The 14,569-nt window shown below is 34.7% G+C and overlaps 1 protein-coding gene across 1 annotated transcript in view; it reads right to left on the minus strand.

Moving 5' to 3' along the window:
• Positions 1-3,822: 3,822 nt before the first annotated feature.
• sptlc2a (serine palmitoyltransferase, long chain base subunit 2a) overlaps positions 3,823-14,569 on the minus strand; it is a 52,881-nt gene continuing 42,134 nt past the window's right edge. The window contains exons 10-12 of the mRNA XM_056476800.1: positions 11,991-12,126; positions 9,449-9,578; positions 3,823-4,037 (exon numbers count right to left, since the gene is read on the minus strand). Coding sequence (XP_056332775.1) covers positions 3,918-4,037; positions 9,449-9,578; positions 11,991-12,126 — 386 coding nt within the window. The 3' untranslated portion in view covers positions 3,823-3,917. The remainder of the gene's footprint in view (positions 4,038-9,448; positions 9,579-11,990; positions 12,127-14,569) is intronic.

The following is a 14,569-nucleotide window of genomic DNA, read 5'->3' on the forward strand; positions in this document are numbered from 1 at the left end:
AAACAGAAAAAAAAAACTGTGTACAATTCAGCACCTTTAAAGCATCATGAACCAGCAGATTCAGTGTTTACATCCCACATGCTTCGCTGGGAGTAACAAAACGATATATAAAAATACTCATCAGTAGTATGTGCACTGAGAGCTTGCACATCATGCATGTGCATATGAGAGGATACCTGGAGCTGCCGTTGATGATTGAAGATAATAAATGAGAATAATAAATAAACATGTACATTGAAGAGAGATAGACATATAACATTAAGCTCTTTGATGAATGTTGTGTGAGTAACACTTTACAAAAAGGTTGGGTAACACTTCAATTAAGGTCACAATTCATGCTATTAAGTACTGGCATATTACCTACCTATTATTAAGATATTAACTGTTCATATAGTAATAAAGTATGATCCCAAACCAAACCCTAAACCCAAATTCTACCTTACTAACTATTAATAAACAGCTAATCAGCAGTTAATTAAGCTGGTAGTGTTAGTTAATGGTTTGTTAATATCATGAATTGTGACCTAAAGTGTTACATAAGGTTGTATTTGTTAATGTTAGTTAATGCATTTACTGACATGAACTGTTACTGTTATTTCATGTTAATTGACTGTGAATTACATAATTAACAAACATGAATGTGGATTTCAAGAAGGCATTAATAAAAGTTGAACTATGATTAATAAATGCTGTAGAAGTATCATTCATACTTAGTTCATGTTAGTAAATACATTAGCTAACATTAACTAATGAATCCTTATTGTAAAGTGTGACTGGTGTGTGTTTTAAAGTGCCCCGTTGTGCTTCTTCAGACATTTCATGTAGTGTTTATAGTACTTTAACATTTAAATTCATAGTAATAATAATAATAATAATAATAATAATAATAATAATAATAATAATAGCAAAGCTTCAGTTTTATTTCCTGCAGTTTTGTAACAAATTTGCATAATGCCAGTCGGTGGTCTTTGGTGACCCATGAACAGTATTTACTTTGACTTTGTGCATGAACAGAAAATAATAAGATGTTAATTATAAGACTAAAATGTTATATTTAATAATTCATACACTGTAAAAAGAGATTGTAGTAGAAGTGAGTAAACATTTCTTGTAAAGTGATTAGTTGACTTTACTAATTAAAAAAGTTAGTAAACCTGTTGCCTTACAATTATGGTAATGGACTATGTGCATCATTTAAGTCAATTGATGCCAACTTAACATTTTCAAGTTAAAATGAGTTTACTCTTTCTTTCATTTTTTTAAGAACAGTATTTAACTTGTCGATTTTACCCTTTAAAATTTCTTCACGTTTCCCAACACAAATGGATTAAGTTAACTTAACTGTTTTTGCTAATTTAAGAGGATTGAACATAAAACAAATGTTCAATCCACAAAAAAACTCAAGAATTGTGTTGATTCAGCTCATTTTAAAAAAGTAGTTTGAACAACCAGCAAAAATACTTTGTGTAACTTCATTAACATTGATTACAATAGAGTATTTTAGTCATTAAACCTCAACCTTATTTCTTTTTCATTCTTTTATAACTTGTTTTAACACATTTAAATCTGTTATATATATATACACACATATACATACACACACATACATTTTAGATATTTTATACTTGTCTCTTTTATTTGTTTATGTTAAGCAACCCCAAGTATCAAAAAAAAAAAAATTAAAAAAAAATAAATAAATAAATCAATGTCAACATAGCTGTAGAATTCACACAGCTGATTGGTTAACTGTTGTTTTATGTTGGGTGCAATGCGCTTGTTAAGTGTGACACGCGAAGCGGCTACTGGGTCCAATCGCTATTTCAAACTAAATGGGTAACATAAAATGGTAATAATAAACAATTAACGTTTACAAAGCGATTTAATACTTTTGAAAATCTCAATCACAATATATATATATATATATATATATATATATATATATATATATATATATATATATATATATATATATATATATATCCATGCCTAATATCCGATGGCCAGAAAGTGATTAATTTTTTATAAATTGGTCAAATTTAGCTATTTGTGACGCAGCAAGTTCAGAGGCTGTTGTGTACACTAAGATTTTATATATAATTCACTTTAAAGTGTGATATGACTAAATAAACGAATATGTGTGATATGGCCAGAAACAATTCTCAAATCAAATCAAATGAGTAGCGGCTTGGACTCGGAAACAGTATTCCATACGTCACGACTTAACAAGCGGATGGGTACTGAAAACACATCATTGGAGAAAATCTGATCATTTAGGTCTATGATTTTAGCCCTTTAAAACTATAATAAAAAAAATCATTTATGTTTAATAATGAGCTGAAATTCAGGTATGGTTATGATCATTTGGTTATATTCGGACATGTGCTCTAAGCTGTAGACCAAATCACACTGATGTAACCAATTAGAGCAAAGAATGGATTCAGAGAGGTGGAGTTTAGAGAGACTGAATCTTTGAACAAACCATTTCAGACACTGCAAGGAATGAGCTGACAAGAAAAACTTTTTTTTTTTTTTTGACTATCCATAAAAATCTATTGCAGGAGACTCCAAATTTCAACTTGGAACCTTTAAAGTGGCAAAATAGGGGCACTTTAAAAACAAAAATATGCTGCTTGATGGAGAGTGATCCTAAAGGTATAGTTCACCTAAAAATGAGTTTGAACGATGCAACTTGGTAATCAATGACTTCTAGTATTCCTATTGTGCATGTCAATGGCTATAGGTTTCAATATTCTTCACAATGTCTTCTTTTGTGTTCAACAGAATAAAAGAAACTGGTTTGAAACCACGTGAAGGGGAGTAAATAGTGAGACTTTTAATTTTAGGGGCAAGACAACAGATATTTTATGTTGCTTTAACATATTTTAATACGGTAATCAGGTTTCAAATAAATTAATATTACAATGTATATCTTAATATTTGTAGTCAGTTTGATGTAATTTGAGATGACTAGAAAAGTTGATTTGATTCAACAAAAAATTGTAAAGGCAGCAAGAATCTAATTACAGTATGAACTATCCCTTTAATAGTCATCCATGGCGTTGCAAATACAAGCTTCCAAGTCATCATATTAAAGTGTTGCATATTGATCAAAAATGAAACCAGTTTAAGACTTTGGCTTTCCCGCAGCACATCTTGCCCTCCGACTTGCATACAATCACCATTCAAGCCTCCTCAGAGGTGAAAATTTGATAAATATGCATGTTTCTACCTAGACTTCCCTCAGACATAACCAACTGCGATTTGTATCTCGGCGAAAAAATAAATACCGTCGTAACATAAGAAAAACCATGGGCAGATTGAATCAAGACATTAGAGTTGGCCGCAAGTCAAAATCTGTGGAAACAACAACAACCAGAGAGCCAAGTTGTAGAGCTTTGATTTAGGTAACGCTGTGAACATACTGACAACGCAATAAGAAGAACCTGTAATTCCTTTCATAGGTCAGGATCCTCAAGATTAGGGGTTCACCGACAGTCTGTTCTCACTTACTGAAAAGGGAAAGAACTTTTTTTGAGGGCTGTTTTGAGGGCTGCAGTGACATATGGCTTTAGCAAGTACACAAGCAGCGAAGACTCCTGTGGCTGGCAGAGAAAAAAATTAAATAAAATCAACGTATTTATTTCTCTAAACGAATGCCACAACGAGTTAAAAACAGACCCCAAACCTCACGTCATAACGAACCCGAGGTGACAAATGCTCTTGAGGAAACTGGGAATGACGAAACAAAACACTCCTTAAAAGCATCAGTGTTTTGTTGTTTTTCAGAGCTTTGCGTGTTAAAATAATGATGATATACCTAAGTTTTTAAAAAAAGGTTATGTTTATTAAGTGGTTCGCCGCCTCCTTTAGGGAAGCAGAAGATGAGCAGTGCACATTTGGTTCAGATTGGAAGTCTGTCACTCTTCGTTTTCTTCATATGTGGTTTCGTCAAAGGGTCGATCCAGCGAGGGAAGGATTTTGTGCCGCGAATACTTCAACTGCAGCAGATCTCCTACTTCACTGATCACATCCAGCGCCTGAAAACAATCAACATGCTCCATTACTTTTATGGTTACACATGCAAGTCATAACATGCTAATGCTGAGAAATGGCTGCCACCTACTAGGATGCGGAAATACTTTTTTGGTTCAAATTAGCATTTAACATCATATATTGTCAATTATTAAATAAGCTTAATTAAATATTGTCTATACATTTTTAATGATTAATGAACCTGGAATGATTTGAAAGACCTTTTCAAAGAATTCTAAGTTAATTCTTTGTCTTGTGGCATAAATATGACAGAATGTAAGACATTAGAGATGCTCCTGCAGCAAAAACAGCATTAGTGTTGTATGCAAAATTAACTGATTCAAAAGTTTGATTCAATGATTCATTTGCATCCTTTAAGTGTTCAGGTTTCTGCTGGACAAAAATGAACACAAATACATTCATTTTAGAACATATAAATAAATAAAGAGATTGAATTTTCATATTTACATGTTATTTGTACACTCAATGGCCACTTTATTAGGTACACCTTACTTGTACTGGGTTGGACCCGCTTTTGCCTTCAGAACTGCCTTCGTGGCATAGATTCAACAAAGTACTGGAAAATTCCTCAGAGATTTTGGTCCAAATTGACATGATAGCATCACGCAGTTGCTACAGATTTGTCTGCTGCACATCCATGATGCTAATCTCCCGTTCCATCACATCTCAAAGGTGCTCTATTGGATGGAAATCTGGTGACTGTGGAGGCCATTTGAGCACAGTGAACTCGTTGTTATGCTCAAAAAACCAGTCTGAGATGATTCACAGTTTATGACAGAGCGCGTTATCCTGCTAGAAGTAGCCATCAGAAGATGGGTACGCTGTGGTCATAAAGGGATGGACATGGTCAGCAACAAAATTCAGGTAGGCTGTGGCGTTGACACAATGCTTAATTGGTACTAATGGGCCCAAAGTGTGCCAAGAAAATATCCCCCACACCATTACACCACCACCACCAGCCTGAACCGTTGATACAAGGCAGGATGGATCCATGCTTTCATGTTGTTGATGCCAAATTCTAACCCTACCATCTAAATGTCGCAACAGAAATTGAGACTCATCAGACCAGGCAACGTTTTCCCAATCTTTTATTGTCCAATTTTGATGAGCCTGTGTGAATTGTAGCCTCAGTTTCCTGTTCTTAGCTGACAGGCGTGGCACCCGGTGTGGTCTTCTGCTGCCTTACCCCATCTGCCTCAATGTTTGACGTTTTGTGCATTTAGAGATGCTCTTCTGCATACCTCAATTGTAATGAGTGGTTATTTGAGTTACTGGTTCCTTTCTATCAGCTCAGACTAGTCTGGCATCAACAAGGCATTTACACCTACAGAACTGCCGCTCACTGGATATTTTCTCTTTTTCAGATTATTCTCTGTAAACTATTGAGATGGTTGTGCATGAAAATCCCAGTAGATCAGCAGTTTCTAAAATACTTAGACCAGCCTGTCTGGCACCAACAACCATGCCACGCTCAATCACCTCTGTCACTTAAATCATTTTTCTTCCCCATTCTGATGCTCGGTTTGAACTGCAGCAGATCGTCTTGACCATGTCTACATGACTAAATGCATCGAGTTGCTGCCATGTGATTGGCTGATTAGAAATTTGCGTTAACAAGCAGTTGGACATGAGTGTCTAATAAAGTGGCTGGTGAGTGTTTATTTTATCAAAACCATGGTTTTTATTCTTTATTATTTTTAATGGAACTTGCATCAAGCATTTTAAATACAATAATAAAAAATATTACATATAATAAAAAAATTTACATTTATTCATTTAGCAAATGCTTTTATCCAAAGTGACTTACAAATGAGGATAAAAGAAGCACTAAAAGTAAAATAATAATACATTTAAAAATGACCAGCTCTAAAACCTTCAAACATTACATAATCATTTAGCAAATGGCAGAAATGCAAGATAACCCTTCAGAAGGACAGTAATGAAACGCATGCTAAATATCACCACAATGCAAAAAGATTGTATTCGGGCATGCAAGTCTTACTCATTCAGCAATGGAAGAAATGCAAGAAAACATGTCAGAAGGACACTGAAAAAATGTGTTGACGTGATAACTGGTCACATCAAAGTGCGCAGTGTTTTCTTAAGCGCGGGGAGGGGGCCGACGGCCGGTGTGCTTTTCACCATAGTTAAATCAAAGTGTCCTTGAGGAGGCAGATTAAGATGCTCTTTGATCTCCTGCCAGTTTAGACCCCTGTGGCAGTGGTGCTTATGTAAAGCCCTCAACGGCTGCATTAATTTATAGCGCTGAGACAGACCGAGGAGGAGCCAGGAGTTCTGTAGACGCAGATTACTTTCAAACATAGAGGGTGTATCCAGCTTGATATACTACATTTCAGAAGATTGATGTATAGGAGTTTGAACTTGACAGGCAAAGACGATAAGTCTAAATCCTGTTGAAAGTCATCTTTTTTGAAATGCAGTACTTTAACATCAGTATGTCATCAAAGCTTTATTTATTTTTTTACTTTAAAGGGGACCTATTATGATCCTTTTCATAAGTTGTCAAAAATCTCTGGGGTGTCTGTGTAGCTCCAGCTCAAAAACCCCCATAGATCATTTATTATAGCTTGTCAAATTTCCCCTATTTAGGTGTGAGCAAAAACACACAGTTCTTATATGTGTCCCTTTAAATGCAAATAAGCTGCTGCTTTTCAGACGATGGACAGAGCCTTTACAAACTATTCTCACTTTCCAGAAACAACAAAACAAGCTAATATTACTGACAGAAATTGCTGAAGAGAAAGAGCTTGCAACTTTTAGACTGAACTAGGACCATTCTGAACACATTTATGTAGCTTTTGTGGAGTACGCTTAACAACTAGCATGTTACTTCTCTTCTCTCATGTTCTGCCTTTGCTAATGAACTTTACACTATTAGTACAATTTTCATATCTTCACAAAAAATGTCTGTCACAAGACTGTAAAGCATATAATAAATGTGCTTTTATGAATTAGGCTTCAAAAGGACACACCTCAGTGGTGTGGATGTCACGAGCTTGATGCTGCGTTCACACCAGACATTAATGAAGCGTCAAGCGTTAGTGATTTACATGTTAAGTCAGTGCAAAGATGCAAATAGACATCCTGTTGTGTGATTTGCGTGAATGAGGCGGCGCAAATGATTCGATTCGTGTGAATGAATCTTAATGCGTGGATCGCTCGAGTTGGAAAATTGGAACTTCAGCAGACATTTGCAATTTGATAACCAATCAGGAGCTTGCTCTTGTAGGAGCGTGATTATGATGTAGTGCCTGTAGTTGGCGTCTCAAGGTGAAATCCTCTTGCCGACACCGGACAACAGTTCATCAGACTGGGCTGGGCTCATTCTGAGGCACTGCTGAAAGCACATCATCCAGGTATAGTTTCTGGAGGAGTTGATGAACTCACAGAGCTGGGAGCATCTCTGAAATAATCTGAAGGACTCAGAAATGGTGCCGAACAAATATACCCTGTTTTTTAACATTCCTAAAGCACATAAACACAGATATTCTCTCAATAAAATCCATGTTAGCCATTTAGCAATGAAGCTAGAGTCACTGGGAAGACAGAAAACCCGCCCATGACGCGAATCCGCATATATTTCAAAGTGAATTTGCCGTGTGAATGAAGCGAATTAGATGTGCGAATGAAGCAAATAAACTCAACATGTTCATGCGTCTATTTACACGCAAATAGCACAATTTATTTGCGCATGCCGCATCTGGTGTGAACACCCAACAACAGAACATTGTTCAAAAATATTTTGGCCACAGAATGTGTAAATCTCAATCTGCTACAGTGAGAAATGGCGGCACTGTGGGTGGAAACGTAATGGACAGTAGCTATGTTTCCATTTAAAGATGTGATTTAAAAGTATGCGTAAAACTGGAATATCGCATAAAACACTCACAAATAAAGCCCCGTTTCCACCCAATCAATCAATCAATCAATCAATCAATCAATCATAAGAGAACAAAACTCTCCCTTCCTGATAAACTGGCACCAAATATCAAAAAGACAAAAGAAATTTGCTGTGGTAGGAGAAGCCACTGTGAGCCTTTTTTCATATGATACATTACTTGTGCTTTTGGAGGTGCGAGACCACTCTTTGAGAGCAACAGCCGCTCAAGAAAGTTATAATAATACCAAATCACTTTGATGATGAACTTTGCTTAAGGGATTTTAGAATGACCAAGGAATTTCAGAATGTCCATTAATGTCGTCCCACAGCATTCATTTATGTTATCATGATCCGTTAAATCAAAAATCACATGACTTAAATATGCATGCAAGGAATTTTCAATGCACATCTTGTCATTTCCTTTAAGCATTTTTATGCAATGTTTCTTAATGAACATAAAATACGTGGATGGAAACATAGCTAGTATTGGTACTATATAATAAGATCCCCTTTCTATTTCACTAGGGGAGCCAAGTGGCCCGTTCTGCCACATGCTTTGAAACATTTTTTCATGTTTTCTTGGTTGGTACTGTAGATGCACCGGCGATCTGATTATAGCACAAAAAGTCAGATTTTTAAGATATGTCACCTTTAAGTCAACATATTTCATTGTAAACACTGACATACAGTGGAAGTCAGAATTATTAGCCCTCCTGAATAATTGGGCTCCTGTTTTCCTCTAACTTCTTAACATATTTCTAAACCTAATAGTTTTAATAACTCATTTCTAATAACTGATATTTGTTCATCTTTGCCATGATGACAGTACATTATATTTTACTAGATATTTTTCTAGATACTAGTATTCAACTAAAGTACAATTTAAAGGGTTAATTAGATTAACTAAATGAGTTAAGGTAATTATGCAAATCATTGTATAATGATGGTTTGTTCTGTAGACCAGAGTTTCCCAACCCTGTTCCTGAAGGCACACCAACAGTACACATTTTCATTCTCTCCCTTATCAAACACACCTGAAACAACTCATCAGAACATTGGAAGAGACTCCAAAACCTCAAGTTAATGGGTCAGATGAGGGAGACATCCAAAACATGAACTGTTGGTGTGCTTCCAGGAACAGGGTTGGGAAACACTGCTGTAGACTATCAAAAAATATATTGCTTAAAGGGGCTAATATTTTATATACCTTAAAATGGTTTAAAAAAATTAAAAACTGCTTTTATTTTAGCCAGTGTAAGACAAATAAGACTTTCTCCAGAAGAAAACATATTATCAGACATACTGTTAAAATTCCTTGCTATGTTAAACATTATTTGGGAAATATTTAAAAAAGAAAAAAATAATAATTCTAGTAATTTTGACTTCAACTGCATATGGCGTGAGAGACAAAGTCCGGTAAAGCAGGTACAACACTACTCTGAAGTCATTTAAATGATTGGATGTATTTGCTGTGGTGAGAAAACGAGCAGTTACCCGGTCCAGCATTTCCTTTGAATGGGCCGCGGAGATACAGAAACGGGCTCTGGACTCGATGATCGGCGTGGCTGGAAAACCCACCACCACTACACCAATGTTTCTCTTCAACATCTCCCGACCAAATGCCCTGGAAACACACACAGCCCCATCAATTCTCAACAGCTCTTTCCAAACTAAGCTTTCCCCTGTGCGCTTGTTTTTGTTCTATTATGAGGCACTATTATGAATCGATTAGGAGAGTGATCCATATGCATCTGGATTTATTTTAGCATTTATAAACCTGAAATGTTGTTAAGCTAGAAATTTATCTTAAGGAATATTACTACTGAAGGGACAATTCATGCACAAAGAAAAAATCTGTTTTTAGTTGCTTATAAGCACTGTTTTAGAACAGTATGCTGTTACATTTGCTCTCCTTGCTGTATGACCTTAAATAAGGGGTGTCTAAACTCAGTCCTGGAGGGCCAGCGTCCTGCATATTTTAGTTCCAACCCCAATTAAATACACCTAAACCAGCAAATCAAGTTCTTTCTAGACATACTAGAAACTTTTAGGCAGGCTTGTTGAAGAAAGTCGGAGCTAAACTATGCAGGACACCGGCCCTCCCGGACCGAGCTTGGACACCCCTGCCTTAAGTGTTATTGTACTCTTTGCAATTTTTATTTTGACTTATGCTTTTAGATTATATTATCTGTGTCATTTTATTTATTGTCATTTCTTTAAAAAAAAAAATCTACTTTTTGTATTAATATTGTCTGTCTCGCACCTAGGGTGTAAAAGTAACGCAATTTCGATTCTGTATGTCCTGTACATGTGGTTGAATTGATAATAAAGCTGACTTTGACATTTTTAAAAATTAAACTATATTAGATAAGTCAGATGAAACAACATAAACTTTTAACTGGGCAAACAACTAAATAATACAAATAAGATAAATAACATTGGAAATTAAAATAATAATTCATAAATAAAAATGTGACATTTAAATTACAGAATTAGTAAATTACTAAAACTAGAATAGAAATGTATTAAAAATAAAATAGAAATAGTAAACAGCAATATGTAAAAATAAAAAAGGCACACAAAAATAAAACTGGTATAAAATTAAGATGCGCATTTATATAATATATAAAATAATGTTAAGAAATATTTTATATTAAATTAAAAGCTTAATACAAAAAGTAAATAAATATACATATGACAAAACCACAATAGTAAGATTTTGTAAAATATACTTGAATAAATAAATAAAATAAATTTTTAAAAAATCATCAATTTAAATTCATAAATAAAGAGACATTTAAATTACAGAATTACTAAATTCCTAAAACTAGAAAATGTTTTATTTCAAACTAAAAAAGCAATAGCATTAAAAGGCACACAAATAAAAATAAAACTGAAATAAAAAGAAAATGCACACGTAGATTAAAATAATCGTAATATTAATTCATATTTTATATTAAATTAAATGCTAAAAACGAAAGTAAATAAATATACATGCATACATGTCGGTTGGGTCGATGGACGATGGCATTGTCTATCACAGATGGCAGATAGACATCACGATGCTGAGCCGGCATCCTCCCAGAGTGCAGTGTCCACGTCGGACAGTTTATTAAGGATGTGCCGCTGGATCGCGTCTCACTATAGTTGTTAAAGGTGATGTTTAATTAATCTCGTCTCTATCTAACGACTCTTCTGTCTTTTGAATCCATCAGGTAACGTGTCACAGTGTCAGTACACCGCTTCAATCTTTCGCTTTCACGCTTGTACTTAGTAATTTTAGCGAAAACCTCAGATACGGTTGGTTCCTGTTGGTTGTGCACCTTTTTTTTTTTTACCAAAGTTTGTTAACGCCATTATTAATCACGACACAGATCACTATTCATGCCAGAGTCCCGTGAAAAAAAAGTGATTGAGAGGTGGTAATTTGTGTGTAACTTATCTTTATTTATTTATGATTTGGTTATGGGTAAAACAAAGACCATGCGGGTCAGGTAGTTGAAACAGTAGGCTACAAATAATTAATTTGTGATGAATTAATTATTCATAATTAATTCACCACCGCCTACGATGATGATGCCATCATTCATCGTGATGTTTCACAATAGACATCGTACGATGCCAAATTGGTCGACATCGCCCAACCCTAATGCATACATGCATACATACATAGATAGATAGATGTAAGCTTTTGTAAAATATATTTTAATACATTCCATAAATAAATTAATTAAATAAGTACTAGAACAGTAGTAATTAAATTTAAAATTATTGACTATTGAGTGAAGAAATATACACGATGCATTTGTTTGCAACTCAGAGCTGCATACTCAGTGGCATGAATACAGTATACATATTACATTTTGGCTCACACTTCACAGAAAGCCATCAAGAGGCTTTAAAACACTTGGAATACAGTGTGCAAGTCGTTTATACAACATTTATTATGATTTTATGGCCTTTTTACAGCTCGAGTGTGAAGACTATGTGTATAAACTATTCTTTCTGTTTAATCTCTCGGTGTATAAAGACTTACCCGATTTTGGCAGGCATGTAGAGCATCATGGGTACCACAGGTGAGTCATTGTTGCCATAGATGATGAATCCCATCTCCCGCAGTCTCCTACGGAAATAGACTGTGTTTTCAGCCAACCGCTGGATACGTGAACGACCTGCAACCAAGAAACACACATACACAAAACATAAAGCAGAAGTTTTCAGGAAAAAAAAAAAGAAAGAGAGATTTTGTCATCTGGCACTCCACATCTTTTTCCACAGCCTTTCATGCGATCAGACAATTAAAATCCACCAAGCCACAAGACTCATTACTTCAGATACTAGGAAAGTCGACCACCTGAGCTATAAACTTTATACTTAAACCTCTGCGATCGGTAGATCTGAAACTGTTCAAGGAGAAATATTTAATACCTGCTGTTTTTATACTACATTTCAACTTTCCCCTATGATATCACCAAGGCACAAACTCTTTGCACACACACATACACAGAAACATGTTTGCCTTCAATACTCCAACATGCTTTTAATCACACTTGAGATCCATCAAACCTTAAAATCCTAACCCTACACTGTTAAAATATTTGTAAATTAGAAGTATTTAACTGTAATATGAACTGTATTTTACTTTAGGACATTTATACAGTATGTTATGTATTTTAAAGTTGTAGTGTAAAAATTATTTAATATTTTACAGTTAATATATACAATACTGTAAATGCATATACAGCCAGATTAATGGTGCTGTAAATGTAAATACAGTATTTTTGCCGTATTTGATTTACTGTAATTTACTGGTGAACTACTGCTAATTTACTGGTGAAGTTACTGTAGATTCTACAATTGTTAACTGTGTAATTTTGTACTTTACCCATAATTTGGTCATGTCTGTGTGTAGACTTAGACCTTTTCTGCATGCCAACAAGCACAGCATCCAATAACATGTCTGTATTTGACACTATATTTGCATATATGACACACTGGTATATTGGTATACAAGAGTAAAAACATCAAATGTCAAGTTATATTGTGAATCTAGGGAATGTATTAAAAGTGATCTGGCCAAAAAAAGGTCTTTTAATGAAAAAAAAAAAAAAAAAAAAAATACACAGAAGAAAAAATGGCTGTATTTGAGAGTATATTTGCAACTAACACATGCTGGGACATACATGCAACATAAACATTAGATGTCAAGCATAATCATCAAGTAATGTATGGAAGGTGATTAGGGACAGTATGTTACTGTATTTACAAGTTGTATTGTAAATTTTCTTTCTATATTTTACAGTAAAGATACACAATACTGTAAATGCATATACAGCCAGATTAATGGTGCTGTAAATGTAAATACAGTATTTTTGTCGTATTTGATTTACAGTAATTTACTGGTGAACTGCTGCCAGTAAGTTACTGTAGATTCTACAATTGTTAACTGTGTAATTTTGTACTATACGCATAATTCGGTCATGTCTGTGTGTAGACTTCGTCCCTTTCTGCATGCAAACAAGCACAGCATCCAATAACATGTCTGTATTTGACACTATATTTGCATATATGACACACTGGTATATTGGTATACAAGAGTAAAAACATCAAATGTCAAGTGTGATTGTGAATCTAGGAAATATTAAAAGTGATCTGGCCAAAAAAAGGTCTTTTAATGAAACAAAACAACACGGAAGAAAAAATGGCTGTATTTGAGAGTATATTTGCAACTGACACATGCTGGGACATACATGCAATATAAACATCAGATGTCAAGCATAATCATCAAGTAATGTATAGAAGGTGATTAGGGACAGTATGTTACTGTATTTACAAGTTGTATTGTAAATTTTCTTTCTATATTTTACAGTAAAGATACACAATACTGTAAATGCATATACAGCCAGATTAATGGTGCTGTAAATGTAAATACAGTATTTTTGCCGTATTTTATTTACAGTAATTCACTGGTGAACTGCTGCCAGTAAGTTACTGTAGATTCTACAAGAAATTGTTAAGTGTAAATTTGTACTATACACATAATTTAGTCATGTCAGTGTGTAGACTTTGACCATTTCTGCATGCCAACAAGCACAACGTCCAATAACATGTCTTTATTTGACACTATATTTGCATATATGACACACTTGTATATTGATATGCAAGTGTAAAAACAAATGTCAAGTGTAATTGTGAATCAAGGGAATGTATTAAAGGTGATCTGCCCAAAAAAAATGTATTTGGTCAACACGCCAAGAAAAAGAGGTGTTTGAGACTATATTTGCATCTGTCACACACTGGGATATAGATGTAATACAAACAGATGTCAAGCATAATCATGAAGTAATGTATGGAAGGTGATCGGGGCCAAAAGACTTTAAAACCAAAATGTGTCAAATTTGATCCTGTCCACCAACAGACACAGCAGGCAATTCAAGTGCTGTATTTGAGACTATATTTGGATTTCACATAATGATATCTTGGAAAAATATACATATACAAACATCAAGATGAATCAGAAGCGTCACGGTAGCTCAGTGGTTAGCACTGTCACCTCACAGCAAGAAGGTTGCTTGTTCGAGCCCTGGCTGGGCCAGATGGGCCAGGTGTGGAGCT

Source organism: Danio aesculapii, chromosome 17, assembly GCF_903798145.1.
Source record: "Danio aesculapii chromosome 17, fDanAes4.1, whole genome shotgun sequence".
Lineage (NCBI taxonomy): Eukaryota > Metazoa > Chordata > Actinopteri > Cypriniformes > Danionidae > Danio > Danio aesculapii.